Raw genomic sequence first — 24,218 nt, forward strand, 5'->3', positions numbered from 1 at the left:
AGACTCTATCCTGAGAGTTCAATTCTGAGAAATGGCCTCTGTTAGAGCCGTGAACATGACCCTTAACCCTCAGCTGGAAGAAGAATTGGAAGTCTCCTTTAAGCCACTTGCCTGATATAACATGAACGTACATTGGAAAAATACACCGTTCCTCTACTTAGTAAAAATACAAATGCTATGCTTGAAATATGACTTCAGTAACAGTGTTTCATTTATATTTCCAAAGTAAAATGACAAAAAGGATTTTTTTTATAAATGTATCAAAAGTAAAAGTAGTGATTTATGAGAATGATTGAATAATAGTTGCAGTTCAGTGTTCCATTCTACTGCACTGAACTAAAAATACAGTAGTTGGGAAATGTACTTAAATGCAGTAGAAATAAATATAAAGCAAAAATACTCTCTTACTGTCCACCACCACATACTGTCTTCTACTTCTTTTTCTTTCGGCTTCTCCCATTAGGGGGCGCCACAGCGGATCATCCGTCTCCATACCCCCCTGTCCTCTACATCTACCTCTTTTACTCCAACTACCTGCATGTCTTCTCTCACCACATCCATAAACCTCCTCCTTGGTCTTCCTCTTTTCCTCCTTCCTGGTGTCTCCATCCTCAGCATTCTCCTACTGATATACCCCATGTTCCTCCTCTGCACATGCCCAAACCATCTCAATCTCCCTCACCTTGTCTCCAAAACTTACTACACTTGTGTCCCTCTAATAAACTAATTTCTAATCCTGTCCATCGTTGTCACTCCCAACGAAAACCTCAACATCTTCAGCTCTGCTACCTCCAGCTCCACCTCCTGTCTTTTACTCAATGCCACTGTCTCTAAGCCATACAACATCTCAGGTCTCACCACAGTCCTATAAACTTTCCCTTTCACTCTCACAGATACTCTTCTATCACAAATCACTCCTGCTATCACTCTTCTCCACCCACTCCACCCTGCCTGCACTCTTTTCTTCACTTCTCTAACACACTCTTCATTACTTTGCACTGTTGACCCCAGGTATCAGAACTCCTCCATCTTCTCCACCTCTTCTCCCTGCAACCACACCCCTCCACAGCCCTCCCTCTCCCACCACATAGTATAAATGACAGTATTGACAAAACTGTAAAGCAATCCTGTAGCTACGGAAGTCACAGAAGGTCATGCGCTATATTTTCTTTCTACTTTTCTTGTGATCTTGACATAAAAAACAGTTTTCTCACGACGTAATTGTATCGCAAGAAAATCTAGCCCTTCGTAAAAGACGCGGCGCTCAATGATGGTCTTGTTTAACCACTGAACATAACATCAAGTTTGGTCCATTTGAAATTGTTCCCCAAAGCTACACCAGAATATGGCTCATGATCAGTGTGGACTCATTAACAGTAGGTTGTTTTGTCTCCCGCAGGTATCACACCGATTTCTTTTTTGTTTACAGCCTCATTTACATTCCAGTTTGCTCATCTGCCTGCCCTTTTCCCTCCTGCCTAATTACTGGACATGTGACCTTTTCCATTTGGCACTTTTACGGCGCAAAATACAAACATACTGCCATTTACTTTTCCCTGCACTGTTCTTAGAGACAGTTTCTTCCATATGTATGTGTATATCAAAGTAAAATGTGCAATGTACACACATAAATAATATTGTGCCCAGCAAGTGTTCGTAGATTTAGTAGAATTTGACATTTGTAAAGCCGGCAGACCCGTGACACAGGGAAATATGATTCGGTCAGCCGAAATACAAAAGGAGTGACTCAATCTCATATGGAAGGTGCAGTGCATCTGTAATAACATAAAATCACACAAATGCAGAGATAAGCATTCGCAGGAGTTGAGTTTGTGCACCTCATCTGTAGATTAATCCTCTTTTCAAATATCCTGAATAGATATAATCCTCATTAATCCCAATTTTAGGGCAGATGTTTTCCACAGACAAGGATGGATGGATCTGGGAGTTGCACGAGCTGTTCGAATTTATTACAGAACCAAAAACCGATTTACTTTCCCCTTCTTGTTGAACGACTACAGAACTAGGGAGCTAGTGCTTCGTCGCCTCTAAACACAGCTGGCTTTGCACTGAAAGTACAGTTGGCCTTTTAAGACTTCAAGACTTCTCAGTTACAACGATCCAAATAAAAACGTTCCCCATGTCAAATTATATGACAAAGATCCTCTATTGATCAACCTACAGTACAAGTAAACAAGATGTCTCCATTCTGCTTACATCATCTTTAGACATGATTGTGAGGCAATGTGGATATTTTTGTGTAAGTTAGCATATTTTTATCAAGTAAGCTACTGATACTAATATATTTATAGCTGTCTTATCAGTTTTGCTTAATACTATGCCATCTTTCTATTCAATGTGTAAAATCTTTAACAATGAACATTGTGACAAGGCAGCTTTACAGATGTATATATATATATATACAGTGAGGAAAATAAGTATTTGAACACCCTGCTATTTTTCAAGTTCTCCCACTTAGAAATCATGGAGGGGTCTGAAATTGTCATCGTAGGTGCGTGTCCACTGTGAGAGACATAATCAAAAAAAAAAAAATCCAGAAATCACAATGTATGATTTTTTAACTATTTATTTGTATGATACAGCTGCAAATAAGTATTTGAACACCTGAGAAAGTCAATGTTAATATTTGGTACAGTAGCCTTTGTTTGCAATTACAGAGGTCAAACGTTTCCTGTAGTTTTTCACCAGGTTTGCACACACTGCAGAAGGGATTTTGGCCCACTCCTCCACACAGATCTTCTCTAGATCAGTCAGGTTTCTGGCCTGTCACTGAGAAACACGGAGTTTGAGCTCCCTCCAAAGATTCTCTATTGGGTTTAGGTCTGGAGACTGGCTAGGCCATGCCAGAACCTTGATATGCTTCTTACAGAGCCACTCCTTGGTTATCCTGGCTGTGTGCTTCGGGTCATTGTTATGTTGGAAGACACAGCCTCGACCCATCTTCAATGCTCTAACTGAGGGAAGGAGGTTGCTTCCCAAAATCTCGCAATACATGTCCCCGGTCATCCTCTCCTTAATACAGTGCAGTCGCCCTGTCCCATGTGCAGAAAAATACCCTCAAAGCATGATGCTACCACCCCCATGCTTCGCAGTAGGGATGGTGTTCTTGGGATGGTACTCATCATTCTTCTTCCTCCAAACACATTTAGTGGAATTATGACCCAAAAGTTCTATTTTGGTCTCATCTGACCACATGACTTTCTCCCATGACTCCTCTGGATCATCCAAATGGGCATTGGCAAACTTAAGACGTGCCTGGACATGTGCTGGTTAAAGCAGGGGAACCTTCCGTGCCATGCATGATTTCAAACCATGACGTCTTAGTGTATTACCAATAGTAACCTTGGAAACGGTGGTCTCAGCTCTTTTCAGGTCATTGACCAGCTCCTCCCGTGTAGTTCTGGGCTGATTTCTTACCTTCCTTAGGATCATTGAGACCCCACAAGGTGAGATCTTGCATGGAGCCCCAGTCCGAGGGCGATTGACAGTCATGTTTAGCTTCTTCCATTTTCTAATGATTGCTCCAACAGTGGACCTTTTTTCACCAAGCTGCTTGGCAATTTCCCCGTAGCCCTTTCCAGCCTTGTGGAGGTGTACAATTTTGTCTCTAGTGTCTTTGGACAGCTCTTTGGTCTTGGCCATGTTAGTAGTTGGATTCTTACTGATTGTATGGGGTGGACAGGTGTCTTTATGCAGCTAACGACCTCAAACAGGTGCATCTAATTTAGGATAATAAATGTAGTGGAGGTGGACATTTTAAAGGCAGACTAACAGGTCTTTGAGGGTCAGAATTCTAGCTGATAGACAGGTGTTCAAATACTTATTTGCAGCTGTATCATACAAATAAATAGTTTAAGAATCATATATTGTGAGTTCTGGATTTATTTTTTTTAGATTATGTCTCTCACTGTGGACATGCACCTACGATGACAATTTCAGACTCCTCCATTATTTCTAAGTGGGAGAACTTGCAAAATAGCAGGGTGTTCAAATACTTATTTTCCTCACTGGATATATATATATATATATGTTTGAAAAGTTCAAGTAATTTGTTAATTTGGTTAAAGTGAATTGTTCGTATCGACTGTTGTCAGGAGTTGAACCGGGTTGGCAGCGTGAGGTTGGTCTCTAACTGTGTGCCACCAGTGGTAAGTAAATATATATATATATATATATATATATATATACAGTACAGACCAAAAGTTTGGACACACCTTCTCATTCAAAGAGTTTTCTTTATTTTCATGACTATGAAAATTGTAGATTCACACTGAAGGCATCAAAACTATGAATGAACACGTGAAATTATATATGGAATTATATACATAATAAAAAAGTGTGAAACAACCGAAAATATTTCATATTCTAGGTTCTTCAAAGTAGCCACCTTTTGCTTTGATTACTGCTTTGCACACTCTTGGCATTCTCTTGATGAGCTTCAAGAGGTAGTCACCTGAAATGGTCTTCCAACAGTCTTGAAGGAGTTCCCCGAGAGATGCTTGGCACTTGTTGGCCCTTTTGCCTTCACTCTGCGGTCCAGCTCACCCCTAAACCATCTCGATTGGGTTCAGGTCCGGTGACTGTGGAGGCCAGGTCATCTGGCGCAGCACCCCATCACTCTCCTTCTTGGTCAAATAGCCCTTGATGCCTTCAGTGTGACTCTAGGTGTGAAGGTCTGTCCAAACTTTTGGTCTGTACTGTATATATTCGGGATATATATTTTTAAATAATGAGCAAGCTGGAAACGCTGAGGTGAAGAACCGGACTCAAGAGTGACACTGGATAGTGTGGTTATAAACGATTTCCGCATATATTGTAAGTACTATATGTTTGAAAAGTTCAAGTAATTTGTTAATTTGGTTAAAGTGAATTGTTCGTATCGACTGTTGTCAGGAGTTGAACCGGGTTGGCAGCGTGAGGTTGGTCTCTAACTGTGTGCCACCAGTGGTAAGTAAATCTAATTTGTTACTGTATTTAAGTAGCTTTTTCGTGTATTTGTACTTCTCTGAAGTATTTCCATTTGGGGAGACTTTTACTTCACAAAATTTTAAAGTAGAATATTTTTATTCAACTACATTTTGTGTAATCAATCGTTTCTTTTTATTTACGAGTGGATAAAAACATAACTAGTCAAACACGGAGCAATCTACCAATCAGGATCAACGCTTTTTGAACTTGTTTGCCATTTGGTGGTATCCACTTATCACCAACATACAGTTCAGCATCAGTTTAACAGCAAGCAGAACATTTAGAAAGGGAATAATTGATGGAAGAAACTCCTGACTCAAACCTGCCACAAAACCTGTGGCCTTAATTGTGCAATTTATTTTGAAATAGTTTAAAAGAAGGTTTTATACGTAAGAGTAACATTAGAGTCTTTTCACATAAACTTTTTTAAGTTTATTAAGAAAAGAGTCTTGTGACAAAAATTATAATAGGAACATTATAGCCATAATAAATCATAGTACTTTGGATCCTTAAGTACTTTTGAAGGCAAATACTTTTGTACTTTTACACAAGTGAAAGTTTAAAGGGAGCTCTTACTTTAATTGGAGTAATATTTTACCTACTGTAACTCAGGTACATGTTTTTTTTTCCACAGAGGAGCATGTTTGTCAGGGGTTTTTATTTATTGAAAAATCCAAACACATAAAAGAGGAAAAACAAATCTAAGAAAACAACGGAGTATAAGGTTAAAAAAAACTAGAGCCAAAATCCACAACTCAAAAAATTGTAGTTCAGAATCTGCTTAGAACTTGGGCAAAAAGTCTCCAAAAAAACAAAAAAAACAAAAAACCATTAAAACAAATCTTGGCTGAATGCAGTCCAAATCAGTCTTTTTGATTACCAATTGGAAGCATTCACAAAAATCAGATGTATCTTTTGGTTATTTATGTAGATCACAGAGGGGTTTCCAATATACAACTCCCTCCAGAAGTAGGGCATCAGGATGGATCAGGCAGGCCTGGAGAACAGAAGGGGTCGGGATCACTGGTATCTCAGGAATATTGTTCTATCGTGTGCCTTGGGCCAAGTTACAACTTTATGTTTTTTAACTTTGCACTATTTAAATATAATAATTTGCTTCATATTCCATGACACACACACTACAAGATATAAATCAGAAATGTCTGGTGCTGGCAGATCTTTGTTATTGACTTTGGTTGCAACAGCATTTTCTATCAATGATGTGGTCAGAATAATCAGGCGGAAAAATCATTCAACTGTAACCTACATTAAGAAGTAATTAAAGTTTATAGCTATCAGGCTAGCATTGTGCAAACTTCAAGGTTGAAAACTTTATAGATGAAGTGATTATAAAATTATTTATTAAATGAGAGTTTAATCTGTCTGGAAACCAGTCTATACATCTACACTGACTATTACTTTTTACGGAGAGAAGCGAGTTTCTTCATTCACAGAGTAAAAAACTAATTCCTGGCCTTTGACATATTGGTATCGCCCACACCCAACTATTACTAGGAGCACACTTCTGTGCTACAGTACACATTCAGCAGCCTACACACTGCTCCTGTGGGAAATCTCCACGTGTGCTCTTCACCTTGCTCTTGTTGGCTCGCACACAGTTCATAATGAGAGCCAGTTCAATTGGGAGTAGTGGTTTGACCCTTACAGTGCCTAAAGGTGAGTCATGGAAGCCCCACCACTCTCCACAGCCATATGCGCCATTCCAGTCTGCACCGAGTTCCTGGCATGGCTCAATGCCAAGCGGGTCACGCTCAGCCGAGGGACCGGCCTGCCCAAGAACGGCCGACTGCTGTCAAAGTCATTCACACGCCAAGCATGTTGTGAACACCTGCCATGTGTTTTCATACCAGAGGGATTGTGCCAGTTACAGGGTTCTTTTCTTTCAGAGAGGTGACTTTGGGTAAAATCGAGACCAAACTGTCATACACTAATGCAGTCAATCTTTACCTTTTTCCAGTCTATAACTTAGTTACTCAATCTATAACTTGATTTCTGGATATACTGTAAGTCTGTATCACACTGGTTCATGATACCTGATGTCTTCACAATAAACAATCTACTCTGCACTCAGAGTGGAATATTTCCTGCAGGCCACTGAAAACGCCGTACTGTTTGTGTATCATGTTTCATGCAAATACAATACAGATTTTCTTTTTTTTTTTTTTTTTTTCATTTCAGTATGGCATGTTTTTTTTGTGTACAAAACAACACAATGCAACAATTATTGTCATGTTAATGGTAACATGAGGACTTTGGATCTGAAGGTTGTAAGTTTAAATCCAAGCAATACCAAGGAGCTGCCATTCCTGGGCCCCTTGAGCAAGGCCCTTAACCCCATAGCTGCTTGAATTTTAGTTGTATGAATGAGATAAATGTAAATCGCTCTGGATTAAGGTGTCTGCCAAATGCTGTAAATATAAACGTAAATATTCACAGTATAGTCACAATTATGCTGTATTTCTTATTATAGATAACCAAATACTGTAAACAATTACTAAATTACTTTGACGAGATGTATGTATGCACTTCAGTTAACCTGACATACTATATTTATGTACCTAAATATAGTAAGGTAAAAGTTTCCCATAATGAAAATATTTAAATTGAATATCTTCTTATTGTCCATCACTGATAAAAGATTCTGGGTTACTGATTCAAAGGTTTGGGGTTCAAGTCCTAGTATTGCCAAGCTGACTCTTGGGCCCTTGAGCAAGAACTTTAACCCTCCGTGCTTCAGTGGTGCTGTTGGTTAGTGTAGCACCAGGGCTTTAGAGGAACGTTGTTTCGTTTTTACTGTGTACTGTGCACCACTGTTTATAGTAGAAATGACAATAAAAGCCTCTTGACTTGACTTGACTTGATTTGACTTGATCATGGCTGAGCTCAGCTTCCTAACATTGCTGGGATATGTAAAGAACACATTTCATCGTGCTGTAATGTACGTGATAAGTAAAAAAAAACACTTGAACATTAACATCCTCGCAAAATTCAGAAATTCATTTAGAAACCCTGCCATATCATTAGAGATTTAGTAACTCTAAAACAATACAGAGAAGCTTTCGTCTAACGTTTTATTATTCTTATTCTAATTCTATTTTATTACCTCCAAGACCCCCAATAGTCCGAAACACTTTTCAGCCTAGAATTGAATCTTCTCAACACAATCAAAAACGCTGATGCTGTAGAAATCCTGACCATGCCCATGAAGCTCACAGGACATTGTTCTGTTCATATATTGTTCATAATTCTTAGGTTTTTTGCTTTAATCCTCAGAATAGTAATATTTACTTGGTTATTTTTTTAAACACCCAGATAATAGTGACATCACACATTTATCCTCATCAGGACTCTTGTGAGAGCAAGGCGAAGAATTCACACCATACTGTTTCTTTTCCCATGCACGACTTGTATGCTGACAAAGAAAAGCAGCATGCTAGGAGTTATAGATGCGATAGATGTGGAAATGCCAAGAAGGCACAGGCCATTTCCATAACAAAGGCAGTGTTTTACCATCCGTTGTGTCTGTGGAACAAAATCAATTCCCGGCCCCAAGGAGTAACAATCAGTACTGATGTAAAGATATTATTGACCATCAGTGTAGATTCGAAGATAAATTGTTTATTGTATGTTTAGTGTTAGGCCTAATTTCCAATCATGGGAATTTATGGTTTGATTGCAGTTAGTTTATTAGTTCTGAATGCAGAAATCTGTTTTGATGGTTTTGTACAAAGTTCATGCTTTCTATTTGTGAATGACTACACCATCAGTCAATAAGCAAATATTCACTATAATGTACAAACGTATTGGGACACCAGACTTTTCCAGACATACAGTATGTGGTTCTTCCCCAAACTGTTACCACAAAGTTGCAGGCACACACTTGTATAGAATGTCATCGGATGCGGTAGCATTACATTTTCCTTTCACTCGAACTAGATGATCCAAACCTGTTTCAGCATGACAATGCACATGTGCTCAACCTCAGCTTCATAAAGATATGCTTTACATGGGTTGGAGTGCAAGATCTTAACTGTCCTGCTATAGAGCTTTAACTCTATTGAACAACGCTGACTGCACCCCAGGCCTCCTCACTTTACCAACATCAGTACATGACTTTTCTAACACAATTGTAGCTAATTGAGCACAAATCTCCACAAACACACTCCAACATCTAGTGGAACATCTTCCCAAAGAGTGGAGGTTATAAGAGCAGCACATGAATGAATAAACTGTTGCTATGTCATATATGAACAAAGTCAATAAGAAATGTAATTGCAATGACAGCAAGATTTTAACATATTCTTATAATATATTTACAAACTAAAACAGCTATTTTTTTTCTAATAAAGAACAGATTGGTAGCTAAAGGTTGAAATTTTGCCCTTGAACCTCTTTCTGACCTTTCAAAATGCTTATCCGTGATTGGTTAAATAGTACACACAGTGCGACTGATTATATACATGCCTAATAATAACACGTTTTGTGCAGTAATTGCGCTTTAATAGTAGTCTTTATAATGACTATAATGACGCTCAAGAAACTTTTAAACCATTATTATTAACCTCACTGCTCCAGATGACAAGTGAACACATTGTTTATTTCTATTTGATGAGTTTTTTTGGCAACAATCTCTTTCTATATATATATATATATATCTATCTGCAATAATATATATTTTTTCGCCATTTCTGTTTAGTAGTCTGCTACAGTAGATACACATTTACATTGTACTCATTGTGCATATAGTGTACAGGCTTATCCAAATGGCAGCTGATAAAATTCTAGACTTTTTCAACCCTTTAAGATGAAAAAGAGTGGGAACGCTGGGTTTATAAATGAAGATGTCGTTCCTTAGAGAGGTGTCACGATGATAGTTTATTTCCTATGCCTATTATTAAGTTATTAAAAAGAGCAAGATTGGGTACAGTTCGTGCACCAGATTAATTGAAATCCTAAAAACAAATTCCTGACATCGACAGCTCACTAAGTACTGAGACTTAACCTGAGTGTATATAATACTATCCATGTTATATCTGTGTCAATAAACCAAATCCCTTTAAATCTCCCAGGGCTAGCCAAAAGCACCTCAGCACATCCAGTCACATCCTCATAAACTTTTTAAGCCGTCAACAGAGTCTGAGCAAACAATCCCAGCTCTCTTCATGTTGACCCAGACAATTATCTGAGCCGGGCCAACAGTGATATTATTTCTTATTGATCATACAGTGAACTCCTGCAGCTCTCTCTCATCAACTGTCCACTGTTATTCCCTATTTTGTCCAAACTGAGTCATTATAGCCGATCTATAGCACAATATATATGACGTTTTATCGGCCCAACCTTTTCACACAAACATCAATTTCAGACATAAAGAGGTGTGTTGGTGAATGCGGCACTGTATTTCAATGAATGCGGGTTCTCAATACAGGGATTTTTAGACTGTATGCAAAAGGAAGCTTAGAAGACTTATTTCCCCACCAATGGATAATAAAAGTGAAGAGTAGCATCGCTGAGACGTTTCCCAATGCTGCTCATTTGCATTTCCATTACTTACATGTACATTGGTTGTAGTTGCAAATGAGATGTCTTCTGTGGTCCTTGGTACCCGTACGAGTCGAAGCCACCTATAAAGTCAACTGGAAATTAGATACAAGAAAAGAAAGAGAGAAGATTACTAACAATAGCGATAATTATACCATAGTTCTGTTGAATTCTCAAGACTGATTGTTTAGAGGGTGTTGTAATTTTCAGTAATACAAGCTGACAGATTAAATACTGTGTTATGATTTATACAGAAACAGAATCAATCACGGGGTTTTCCAGTACATTGGACATGAGACATAATCTAAAATAAAATCTACTAATAGAAAAGAGTAAAAATGTGTCTTAATTTAACAAATGCTAAATTGGCAAGATAGGGGAAGGAGTCTCCAGTGTCAGAACTTTTGCTTTGTCTTCTGAAATTGGCCTTCCATTCGCACTAAACACCAACATTTTTATTTAACTGAAAATATTTGTAGTGTGAACTAATAAAACAGTTATTTAAAAAATTGTAGTCATGTGACCCATTTATCTACACGCGACAACTTTATACTCTTGTGTTACCAGCAGGAACCTCTTTTTTTTTTTGTCTTTTTAAAAAATTTGCTGTTTTTTGCTGCACCAATTCATAGAGACTGGAAGTACAACACCAATTCCAAACAAGTTGGGACAATGTGCAAAATGTGAATAAAAGCAGAATGCATCGATTTCAAATCTCACAAATCCATATCCTGTTCACAATAAAACAAAACAATTATCAAATATTTAAACTAAGAATATATACCATTTTTACAGGGCCGTGTTTACCACCGTGTAGCATCACATCTGCTGTATGTATAGTTGCTGAAGTTTTGGGAGAGGAATGTTGTCCCATATGTGTCTGAAACATTCTAGTTGCTCAACAGTCCTGGGTGTTCTTTGTTGTATTTTTTGTTCCATGATGCCCCAAATGTTTTCAAATAGTAAAAGGTCTAGACTGCAGGCAGGCCAGTTCAGCACCCGGACTCTTCTACTCTGAAGTGATGCTATTGTAATTGTAATACAGTAATCCCCCGTTTATCGCGATCGTTACGTTCCAAAACCTCCCGCAATAGATGAAAAACAATAAAAGGATGACACCCCAAAAGATTTTTATGTATACAGTACTATACTGTATTAACATTTTACTTCATTTTATAATTAATAATTATATTTTTGTAATAAATTTCATTATTTCAACATTAAACTCTATAAAAACAATTCCCTATACGGTTTTTGATCTATCGTGCTTTTCGCGAGAGACCGGGAAAATCAGCTAAACTGATTTGTCATGTGGCAAATGCAATTCCGCAATAAACCGGGGGCGCGGGATTCCAACCGCGGTAAAGCGGGGGATTACCGTATACAGTTAGCATTGTCTTTATTAAATATGCAAGGCACTCCTTTCCCCTTTTTAAAAGTTTTTATATAAGCATTTTTAGACATTTCAATGTGGACCAGTAACTTTAAAAAAAAAAAAGGGTAAATAGAGAGATTTACACAAACAAAAATTAATTAGATGGATTCGGATGAATGTGGACGTACCTTAAGTGAATATACTCTGGTATAAGAAAAATAAAATGCTTGAGGTTGAGCAAATATTGCAAATATCAGAAATGAATAAACTCTGAGGTGATAAAAGTAACTACTTTTATTATTCTTTATTTAATTCCACCCTTTATCACTACGACTCTGTGAGTGTGTGTCTGAGTGAGTCAGTGAGTTTTAGTGTGTATTTGTGTCTGTGTGTATCCATGTGTGTAATAATCCCGGTCAGTGTCTGAAGCCTGTGCAAGCCTGTGAGGGTGTGATATCTGCGGCAGGGAGCTGCTCCAGCTCCTCTGGAGAAGCAGATGGCCTAAAATAGCACAGACTGACAGGATCAGCCATGGACCACCAGCAGCAGCTGGCCAGCTGTTTCAAAATTTACCGTAAGGGCACAGAGGTAGTATAGCGTGATAAAGATCCGTCGTGGGTGTTTTTTTTTTTTTCTCACCAGGGCAGCTTTCCAAAAGAACAATGAAGATAAGATGCACAATTAGCTAAGCTGATCTCCTGAGCATCACTAGCAGAAGTAGACGAAGCACCATTTTAGGATGATTAGTGTTCTGATAACTGATTTTGGGAAGGCACACACCCCCAAAGCCAATAATTTACACTTTAATAGTTTTATTATGAAATTAGACCTAATTAGCTGATCAGTGTTAGGAACAAGCTCCAACCATAATGGTTCATTTTCTTAAAATAGAAACAAAGATCGTTCCACACTTTGTTTAGCGTGTGCCCATTTGGTTCAAGTCCTGCACTTTGTAAAAAGAAAATGGTCTCATCAGCAAACCAGCAGCTTTGCGGTAACACAATTTAGATCTAGATCTCAAGATATTTCCAAGACCATTATTAAAAAAGTGAAAAGAGTAGATAATGTCTACTAGTTCCTTGGTCCCTGGTGTGTTCCTAAATTCTGCAAGTCCTTTTTGTCCCATTATTGTTTTCCTCAGAGTTTGCTGGTTCTCTCCCACCTCCACAAAACATTCCATATTCTAGGTATAAGTGTATGTGCAAATATGTGTATACATTGTACCCTCTACCAGACTGGCACACTTTACCGAATGTAGTCCCACCTCATGTGTTCCCAGGACATGATCTGGATTCACTGTAACGCTGACAAGGATTGAGAGCTAACTGAAGATAAATTATTAATGAAAAGCTAATTAACTACATCTATAAAGCTGATACCATTATTTAAAAAAGGACACACCCACTATGACATGTCTTTTGATGATAAAGTGTTCCTGTATAGAAGTGTAATGCAGTGTAATGTAAAAGTATTGTATTGTAAAGAGGTGTAAAGTGGTGTAATTTAGCATAATACGTGATGTAATGAACCCAGCCTTTAGGGATGCACAAGCCAGTGCACTCTTAGTGGCAGTCCCAAGCCCGGATAAATGATGAGGGTTGTGTTAGGAAGAGCATCCAGCGTAAAACATGTGCCAAATCAAATATGCGGTTGACAAACCTGAATTTCATACCGGATCGGTCGAGGCCCGGGTTGCCAACGACCGCCACAGGTATTGTTAGCCAACAAGGTACTTTGGTTAAAGAAGGAAAAGGAGAGGAGGAAGACGTCTACAGAGACAGCAGGGAAAGGAGAAGTGTAGGAGAGTGGAAATAAGGGTGGGCACTTTAAATGTTGGTACATGACTGGTATAGGGAGAGAGGTAGCTGATATGATGGAGCAGAGAAAAGTAGATATGTTGTGTTGTCAGGAGACCAAGTGGAAAGGAAGTAAAGACAGGAACATTGGAGGTGGCATTAAACTTTTGTACTAGTGTGGATGGGAAGAGAAATGGTGTAGGAGTGATTCTGAAGGAAGAGTACAGTAAGAGTGTAGTGGAGGTGAAGAGAGTTTCTGATAGGGTGATGAACGTGAAGCTGGAAGTTGAAGGGGTGATGATAAATGTCATCAGTGCTTATGCTCCACAAGTGGGTTGTGAGATGGAGGAGAATAAATTTTTTTTAGAGTGAGTTAGATGAAGTGTACCTAGGAAAAAAAGATTAGTGATTGTGGCAGACTTTAATAGACATGTTGGGAACAGAGGTGATGAGGAGGTGATGGGTAAATATGGCTTAAAGGAGAGGAATGTGGAAGGTGGTGGTGAAGAGGTGCTGGATGATTGGGCAACTGCTGCAGAAGTGATAAGGGAGACAGCTAGAAAGGTACTTGGTGTGACATCTGGAAAGAGAAAGGAAGACAAAGAGACGTGGTGGTGGAATGAGGAAGTGCAGGAAAGCATAAGGAGAAAGAGGTTGGCGAAACAGGATTGGGATCAGCGAGAGATGAGAAAAGTAGGCAGGAGAACAAGGAGATGCGGCAGCAGTTGAAGGGGGATGTGGCGAAAGCAAAGGAAAAGGCATATGAAGAAAGCATGATAAGTTGGACACTAAGGAAGGAGAAAAGGATTTGTACCGATTGGCCAGGCAGAGGGACCGAGCTGGGAAGGAAGTGCTGCAAGTTAGAGCAATAAAGGATGGAGATAGAAATGTGTTGAATAGTGAGGAGAGTGTGTTGAGAAGATGGAGGGAGTATTTAGAGCAGCTGATTAATGAGGAAAATAAGAGAGAGAGAAGGTTGGATGATGTGGAGATTGTGAAGCAGGAAGTGGATAGGATTAGTAAGGAGGAAGTGAGAGCAGCGATTGAGAGTATGAAGAGTGGAAAGTTGGTTGGACCAGATGACATACATGGAGATGTTTAGGAAAAATGGCAGTGGAGTTTTTAACTAGATTGTTTTACAAGTTTTTGGAAGGTGAGAGGATGCCCGAGGAATGGAGAAGACGTGTTCTGGTGTTGATTTTCAAGAATAAGGGAGATGTGCAGACCTGCAGTAACTACAGAGGAATAAAGTTGATCAGTCACACCATGACATTATGGGAAAGAGTAGTGGAAGCCAGGCTGAGGGAAGAGGTGGCCATCTATGAGCAACAGTATGGATTCATGCCAAGGAAGCGCACCACAGACACATTATTTGCTTTAAGAATGTTGATGGAGAAGTATAGAGAAGGTCAGATGGAGTTGCATTGTGTGTTTGTGGATTTAGAGAACGCGTACAACAGGGTGAAGAGAGGAGTTGTGGTATTGTATGAGGAAGTCAAGTGTGCCAGAGAAGTATGTGAGGGTGGTGCAGGACATGTATGAGGACAGTGTGACAGCAGAGGATTGTGCAGTAGAAACAACAGACTGGTTCAAGGTAAAGGTGGGACTGCATCAAGGATCGGCTCTGAGGCCTTTCCTGTTTGCAGTGGTAATGCACAGGTTGACGGACACAGTCAGACAGGAGTCTCCTTGGATTATGATGTTTGCAGATGATATTGTGATTTGTGGCGAGAGTAGGGAGCAGCTTAAAAAGACTCTGGAGGGGTGTAGGTACATGCTGGAGAGAAGGGGAATGAAAGTCAGTAGGAGTAAGACAGAGTACATGTGTGTGAATGAAAGGGAGGGCAGTGGAATGGTGCAGTTGCAGGGAGGTGGAGAAGGTGAAGGAGTTCCTGTAACTGGGGTCAACAGTGCAAAGTAATGGAGCATGTGTTAGAGGAGTGAAGAAAAAGTACACTTTTTGAGTAAAAGACAGGAGGTGGAGCTGGAGGTAGCAGAGCTGAAGATGTTGAGGTTTTCGTTAGGAGTGATGAGGATGAACAGGATTAGAAATTAATTTATTAGAGGGACAGCGCATGTAGGACATTTTTGGAGAAAATGGTACAGTGTAGTGATGTGAAAAGTAGTGTTATATAGTAGTTTAAAGTGGTGTAAAGTAAAGTAAAGTGTCATGTATTTCAGCTTAAATATCAGCAGGCAATAATGCAGTTTAGTGAACTGTAATGTAGTGTAAAATATTGCAATGTACTGTACATACAATAATGCACTGCAATGAGGTACAGTGTGGGCTAATGTAGTTTTATATAAAATTATCACAAAACCATGATGATGTGACTTTTAATGATAAAAAAAAAAATGTGCCCCTAAACCAGAAGTAACACCAATATTGTTATCAAATACAAACATTATTTATGGTTTGTACTCATGTACTGATTTGGTAGCAACACAAGGCTCTTTAAAAGATTTCCTGGTTGACTGAACAGCATTGATTGCATAAAGATCTCTACCAGAGAGCACCTAACCACATAAATTGAACAGCCAGGTCCTCGATGGTTGCATTATCCCACCAATTCAAATTAGCACTTATATATTTAATGAGCCTGAAGAAGAGCAGACAGAATGGAATAACATGACATAATGTTCAGTTTAATTGAAGCTGAAATGAAGTGTGGAAATGAGCATAGACTTAAGCCTCTTTTGTATGTTCTGATCCTGTATTATATGTGTAAGGCTAAATACTAATACGCTCTTACAAAATCCTTTTTTTTTAGCTTTCTTAACACTGCTAAATAGCTGAACGCCTCCTGGCTAGCCTATCAACTGACTGAATGTGAAGTGGTGGATCATGGGTTTGGAAGCAGGGTTGGAGGAAATTAGATGGAAATTGAAGCGACCCGTTGCTTTCCCACATGCTTTATAAGCCTTGTTGTTTTGTCTCGCCATGTGCTGGATTTGTAAACTGTGCACAGCACAATGTTAGGCATTAGTTGAATACTAGTTCAATGATACCAGTAGGCTAATTGCCTTTTCCCAGTGGCGGTATGCACTCGTGCTACAGATTCAAGAATGAACTGTGCCCAATTTTCTGATTATCTTGGTCTGCATCTTCGAGTTTTTTTGGGGGGGAGTTAAATTATTTTAATTATTTCACAATCTTATTTATAATTGGACCTTGGCGCATTACTCTTGGCAGTCGTTGTAAGTACGTGGTAAGCATGTTTATTGCTTTAAGCTGTTCATTACCCCTGCATAGGTGCTCCATGTGCAATATTAATTACATGACTAATGGCCAACATGGCTGCCTGATTAGCCACCTTAGCAATCAATATCTTTTATATTCACAGGAGGGTGCTGAGATTCTACAGCAATATCGTTTCACAGAGAAAAGGTCGAGGTACAGAAAGCCCCAGCAGTCTCTAGTGGAGAAAATCAAACCTCCCAGTATGCCCTTGACTGATATAATCGCTCCACTGCAAGTGCTACACAAACTCGCAGTGACTGGGAGGAGAGATTTTCAATTACGGACCCAAATTTACCCCAAATCTCTCGCTGATGAAGATGTTCACTCTCTTGTTCACCAGCAAGCATAATGAGTGCTGATTGAATTACACTCTGCTTGTACAAGAAGAACAAGGTTTTATTTACAACCCATGGGTAAATAAACTTTGTAGATGCTATATTAACAATGCTGAAGGGAAAAAACCAAAGTGTGTTTTCTCAACAAAACGTACTTCCTCTATTATGGATTAATTCGCTTTAATAAAGCACTTTGTATTTTTGGTATCAGTATATGGAAATTGGTTTTAATATAGCTGTAATATACTTTTTTTTCTGAACTCTGGATTTGTTCAGAGCTCAAACCATGTTTTTGTGTTCTTCCTCTCATTGAGTGTTACATAAAGATAAATATGATAAACCCTCTTATTTTACAGCATATTATAGTAAAGAAGTATAGCGTTATGTGAAGCAGTTCAGTGTTTTGCAGAGTTTAAAAAACTAGTTCAAAACAGTGTAGTGTACATTGTAATGAAATATAGCGTAGTGTGTAAAGCAATGTAATGTGGTGAATAAAGTACTGGAAAGTAGTGTAGTGTTTTCTAAAGTGCAAATTATCAATTGTAGTGTAGTGTAATTACACTCTAAATTTGTCATTTAGAGTGTGTTAGAGAAGTAAAGAAAAGAGTGCAGGCAGGGTGGAGTGGTTGAAGAAAAGTGATAGCAGGAGTGATTTGTGATAGAAGAGTATCTGTGAGAGTGAAAGGGAAAGTTTATAGGACTGTGGTGAGACCTGAGATGTTGTATGGATTAGAGACAGTGGCATTGAGTAAAAGACAGGAAGTGGAGCTGGAGGTAGCAGAGCTGAAGATGTTGAGATTTTCGTTGGGAGTGACGAGGATGGACAGGATTAGAAATGAGTTTATTAGAGGGACAGCACGTGTAGGACGTTTTGGAGACAAGGTGAGGGAGATTGAGATGGTTTGGACATGTGCAAAGGAGGGACATGGGGTACATCGGTAGGAGAATCCTGAGGATGGAGTCACCAGAAAGGAGGAAGACCAAGGAGGAGGTTTATGGATGAGGTGAGGAAAGACATGCAGGTGGTTGGGTTGAAAGAGACAGATGTAGAGGACAGAGGGGTATGGAGACAGATGATCTCCATATGAATCCATATCCTTCTCTTCCTGTCACCCACTTCTCTCTCTCTCTCTCTCTCTCTCTCTCTCTCTCTCTCTCTCTCTCTCTCTCTCTCTCTCTCTCTCTCTGTCGAGTTAAACATGCTCCTGAGGCTCCAGTGACCACTGTTCCTTCCCCTCTCCCCTCCGTGGATCTTCCCACTTCGTCCAGGCCTGCCTCTGGATAGTGTTCTCTTTGACTGGAGGCCACTCTGTGGAGCTGGGGAAGGTTTGTCATCAACGCCTTGGGTGGTTCCATGAAATTCCGGAGTAAGAACGGGAGCTTTGAGGATGGATTGGACTGTAGTTGATGTCAACAGTCTCCTACACTGACTCAGGAATACAGTTCGCTTCTGATCATCATCACTGCACCCCGCAACATTGTATACCTGCCACAAATGGACATTCGGTGTAACCCAGATGAGGATGGGTTCCCTCTTGAGTCTGGTTCCTCTCAAGGTTTCTTCCTTATGCCATCTCGGGGAGTTTTTCCTTGCCACAGTCGCCACCGGCTCACTCATCAGGGACAAACTTACTCATAAAGAACATATTTATTTTTAATCAGCGCATTATCTGTATAAAGCTGCTTTGAGACAATGTTCATTGTTAAAAGCGCTATACAAATAAAAATGAATTTAATTGAATTGAATCCTGTGGCGCCCCCTAATAGGAGAAGCCGAAAGAAGAAGTGCAGTGTAATTTAATATTGTGTAGTGCTGAATAAAGTAGTATTGTGATAATGTGTTGTGCATTGTTGTGTAGTGTAAAGTGGTAAAATATTACTGTACAGTAATGTGTAAAGTAATTAAAAGTTAAATGTTGTGAAGTAACATAAAGAAGTATACAGTATTGTGAAGTAATGAAAGTAGTGTGAAATACTGTAAAGTAGTGTAAAGTAGTTTGAATTAATGCAAAGTAGTGTACAGTAGCGCAAAGTATACAGTATTGTGAAGTAATGTAAAGTAGTGTAAAATATTGTAAAGTAGTGCAAAGTATTGTACAGTAGTGTGAAGTAATGTAATTTTGCAGTACTCCAAAGAAGTGTACAATAGTGTGAGACAATTTAAAGTAGTGATAATGTACACTAGTGTAAAGTAGTGCAGAGTGAAGTAGTGGGAATTAGTGTACAGTACTGTAAAGTAATGTACAGTAGTGTAAGATATTATAAAGTAGTGTAATGTAGTGTATAGTAGTGTAGTGTGGAGTGAAGTAGTGGGATTTTATTGTACAGTAGTAAAAATATTGTAAATAAAAAAAAAATGGTGTAAATAAGTAGCAAGTAGTATAAAGTAGTGTAAAGTAATTTACAGTGGTGTAAAGTAATGTAGGTAATATACAGTAGTGTAAAGTAATATGAAGTAGTGTACAGTGATGCAGTAATGTAAAGTAGTGTACAGTAGTGTAAAGTAATGTAAAGTAGCGTATAATACTATAAAGTTGTGTTGTGCGAAGTAAATAGTGTGAGATCATGTAAAGTATGAAGTGCTGCAGTATTTAGTATGGTGTCAGGTAATACAGGTTGTCAGTGTAATGTGATGTAGTGTAGTGTTGAGCAGAATGCTATTGGCTGTGTGAGGATTTATAATTGAATAGTACACTTTCAGAACTTGTTCAGTGTAAATAAAGTGTACATTGCTACAGGTAGTCCATAGTAGCTACTGTACAGTACATATTTGTAATATTGCCTATGTGTAATAATAGTGTGTGAATATTAAGCTACATTATTGGTCACTGATGTGCATGTGGTGTTCATCTAAAAGATATTTCAATGTTAACTGAATTATTTAATGATCTGAATGTAATTGTTATTATAAAATGATGGGCCAATAAAAATAATTTTTTTTTTTTTTTTAAATAAACTTTTATTTGAGATATGTAAAGCATTTTTTTATTGTGTGTATAATCTGTAATGGAAAATCGCTAGCATCAGCGATGTTCCTAATTGCAATGTGCCTAATGGTACTGATTATAGAAGCAAGCAATGGAGGGAAAATGCAAAGAGATGGCACAAAGAGGTTAGTCAGTTTGCTAAATAGAGCCTATGCATCTCTTTCTCTGTTTCTCTCTCTCCCTCTCTGTGAATGTGTTGCTTAGTGATGAGTGAGAGACAAGGCCAAACTACACCATGAGTTGAACTTGAGAATAATGGATCGAACATTCTTGCGTTTCTCAGCCACCTTTCTAACCCAGCATTCTAGTACTACAAAAGTAAAAAAAAACCTGAGGTAAAAAGCCATGTCTCAGAGCCATAAACATTAATTATAAATCTGGGGAACCCCAAACAAAACCTCTGTCCTAATTATTGTGCTCAGTCGTCTGAGTGAAACAGGATGGCAGCTAAAGAGAATAATTCATGTCTCTCTGAGGCACTGCGAGTGCAGCACAGCGTCTGAATATAACAAATGAGATTGTTTCCCGTGCACGCCCTTTAAAGCAAAGCACCCACGAGCCGGGAGTATACAATCGATAAAAGCAATCTTTTAAACCGGGACGATGTCTAAATCCAAATGCATGCTGGGTCATTGAAACTAGGCTAAAGATCAGCCATGGAAAGAGAAATGGTTATGCCGATGCTTCGGCGCAACACAAAAACCTACACTTCTCCACAGAAAAAAACACTGGGACTGCAATTTTATTTGTGATGCATGCTGGGAGAGGCGTCGTCTGGCTACGGCAAAGGGGATTCACTTCGATAGCAACTTGATATACCACCTAATACTGTATCTATGGAATCACATTATCCTGGGCTAAAAATAATCATAAAAAAAAGCACAGACGAAAGATATGCAAAACCATTCTCATACTTACAGCTGTCTTCCTCCTCTGAAATGAGTTTCACCACATAACAGGCGTAGATGAACCCAGCGAGCTGAAAACACACACACACACACACACACACACACACACACACACACACACACACACACACACACACACACACACACACACACACACACACAAACACATTAGTTCTAAGAGCACCTGCTTTCCAAAAAACCCCTACTAAACCTCATTGAAGAAATAAACTGCAATTTCAGCAATACAGATGTGACCCTTGACCTTATAATAACTTGTGAAGTGCCTTGCTGTCTGCACAAGACCCAGATCGGAACATGTGACCTCTTGAAAGAATATTAAAAGTAAGACATTGTATGAATATTGCATATTTAGTATAGTGCAGTTTAGCTAGTAGTAGCAGTTCCATCGCTATATGCAATTTAATTCAATTCAATTAAATAAACACTTTTAACAATGGACACTGTCCCAAATGAGCTTTACAGGAATAAATAGATTACAAATGTAAATTTTACTTATATAAATCAGTCCCTAAGTTTATCCCCAAATTTACCTCAAATTTTATCCCTAATCAGAATCCGAATCAGAAAGAGATTTATTGCCAAGTATGAAGTATAGAAGCTTCAGTTGCACATTTTTAAAGTAAATCGTACATAAAAAAAAAAAGCTAATAAATGTAGTAGAATAGAAGTATAGAAGTTATTGCACATTTTTTATAAAGAAAATAAATTGAGTATTATTCCACAAAAAAGTACAGATTTAGATTAGTAAAAGTAGTATTGCACATGTTTTGTTTTATTTCATTCATTTATTTTAATGAGGGAACCAGTGGCGACAGTGGCAAGGAAAAACTCCTTGAGATGGTAAGAGGACGAAACCTTGAGAGGAAGCAAACACAAAAAAGGGAATCCATCCTCATCTGGGTGACACTGAAAGTCCATTCATTTCAGTTCCATTATTGTTAAGGTTATCAACTGTCCAGTGAGACTCGAGGGTAAAACTGTTCATGGTGATTGCACTTGTAAGCCATTGCAGCAAAATGTTTAAATTAGTTACAGGCCAAATCCATCTTCATGCTCCTTGAGTTTAACCTTCCAAATAAACCTCATGCTTCCCCTTCAGGAACTCGAACTGCTTCAACAACGCTTTGGGAACACGTTGTCCACACTCTGAATCACGTGTGCAATCAGTCCAATGGAAAGCGCGGCGTCATCGGCGTGGTGACGTTACGACCAGGAAGCTATAAAAGCACATGTAGTGAAAATGTTGCTAGCTTCTGTTTGTTCAGGAAGCACTCTGTGTGTTTTGTCTGGATGAAGAAATGAAAGCAACTGGTAAGAGAAATCAGTTTTTCGGCCTATGTGTCGCTTTGGGAGCGAAGCATGCTAGGCGCTTCACCTGCTGGGTCCAGCATTCTCTCGCAAGGATCGGAGGCACGCCTTTCATCGGTTTTTCCCTTTTTGATGAGAGCGCCCAGCTTTGCCTCTCCTATGAGGCAGGGCCATGCTGCTGAACGCCCCTCTGGTGCTGACTGGCCTCTTCGGCGACGCTGTCAAAGCAGTCGTTGATAGGGTCCAGGAGGCAAAAAAAGCAGTCAGTGGCGTTTTAGCAGTCAGCGGACGCAGCCCCAACCTCAACCCAGCACCCTCAGGCACCGAGTTGTGCAAAGGCAGAGCGTCACTACTCACACTCCCCCTGCTACAGACACTGTGTGATGCTAATACAAGACCATCTGTGGACCTCACCAGAAAGGGGCAATGTATATATATACAGTATATATATATATATATATATATATATATATATATATATATATATATATATATATATATATATATATATATATATATATAAAATCAATGAGAATTATTCTCATTTGTTTTTTTTCATTCATTCATTTGTTCATTGATTCTTTAAAACTGATTCCATGTGCAAATCATTGGGCATTTTTTTTCATTACAGATTCAAATCTCTGAAACAGGACTTAAGAAAAAGCTCATTGTGAATAACAATGTAATGTTTAATAAACACCACTATGCTGGTTTGTTACAGTGCTGACAGCATGTAAAGAAGTGCTGGTGCACAGTGAGGTGAATCTGAGGGAGGTGTAGAAAAGCAGAGCTGGATAAAGATATCAGAGGTGATGAAGAAAGGAGAGCATATGTTCTCACTGAGGAACTGCCAGGGCTTGAGCTTTACAGAGCCAATTGCTGTTTATTGGAGTTACGATATGGAGGAGGAGATACAGTCATTTCTTAAAGAGATAATGCACAAACAACAGTAGTTATTGTTTAGAATCCCAAACACAATGTTTAATCCTTAATAACAACCTAGAGCCCAGTGGTATAAGATAATAATCACTGGCTGTTACTGTCCCCACTCTGAAGTTGATTATTTTCCAAGGGCAGCCTTTCCTGAAGTGTTTTATTCCTGCCACAGAAGTTCACCATCATGACTAATTCTTTATTGATTAAATGACAATGTGTCATATGTTTATAACTGATTATAGTTACTGTACATAGATTGTTGGTACTTACAATATGGGAGTAATAAAACGATCCTTCCCCCACCAGCCTCTTCAATTTGATAGCACAAAAAGACTCTGGAGCTATGAGGTGCATTTAGTGATGTCTATGCATTACCCACCTAAACCTTCAGTGGTGTTCTACATGAATCGGTCCACCACCTAATACCATCATTATGAAGCCACATCTATAGAAACCGTCAATATAATAGAGAAATGCGGTATAATAGAACACTGCATCACAGACAAGTATCTCATGCAGCAACCATGAATGGCATTACTAAAGAAAGAAACCCAATGAACAAAATCACATCAAGTCTCCTATTACTTCAGCCACAGCTGCACCACCTGCATGCATCATCTCCAGCAGAAACATCGATTTTTACCTCATAAAATGGTTTTCTGTGCATTTTTGCCATCTATCCCAGGGTCACAAACTCGAAATCTAAAAACGTATATTTACAATGTTGATACTAAAGGCCTCATGGCTGAAATCTATTATT

The 24,218-nt window shown here is 38.9% G+C and overlaps 1 protein-coding gene across 3 annotated transcripts in view; it reads right to left on the reverse strand.

The window, feature by feature from the left end:
• nkain2 (sodium/potassium transporting ATPase interacting 2) overlaps positions 1–24,218 on the reverse strand; it is a gene marked incomplete at its 3' end in the record, with an annotated part of 231,393 nt that overhangs the window by 1,981 nt on the left and 205,194 nt on the right. For 2 of the 3 annotated variants that reach the window (XR_014536900.1, XM_083562556.1), the window contains exons 5-6: positions 21,204–21,264; positions 10,565–10,646 (exon numbers count right to left, since the gene is read on the reverse strand). Coding sequence is in view for 2 of the 3 variants with exons in the window: in XM_083562556.1 (XP_083418682.1) it covers positions 10,565–10,646; positions 21,204–21,264 (143 nt within the window). Of the gene's footprint in view, positions 1–10,560; positions 10,647–21,203; positions 21,265–24,218 lie in introns of those variants that run through there. The other variant, XM_083562557.1, reaches the window with a different exon arrangement.

Source organism: Silurus aristotelis (assembly GCF_946808225.1).
Source record: "Silurus aristotelis genome assembly, chromosome: 15".
NCBI classification, from domain to species: domain Eukaryota; kingdom Metazoa; phylum Chordata; class Actinopteri; order Siluriformes; family Siluridae; genus Silurus; species Silurus aristotelis.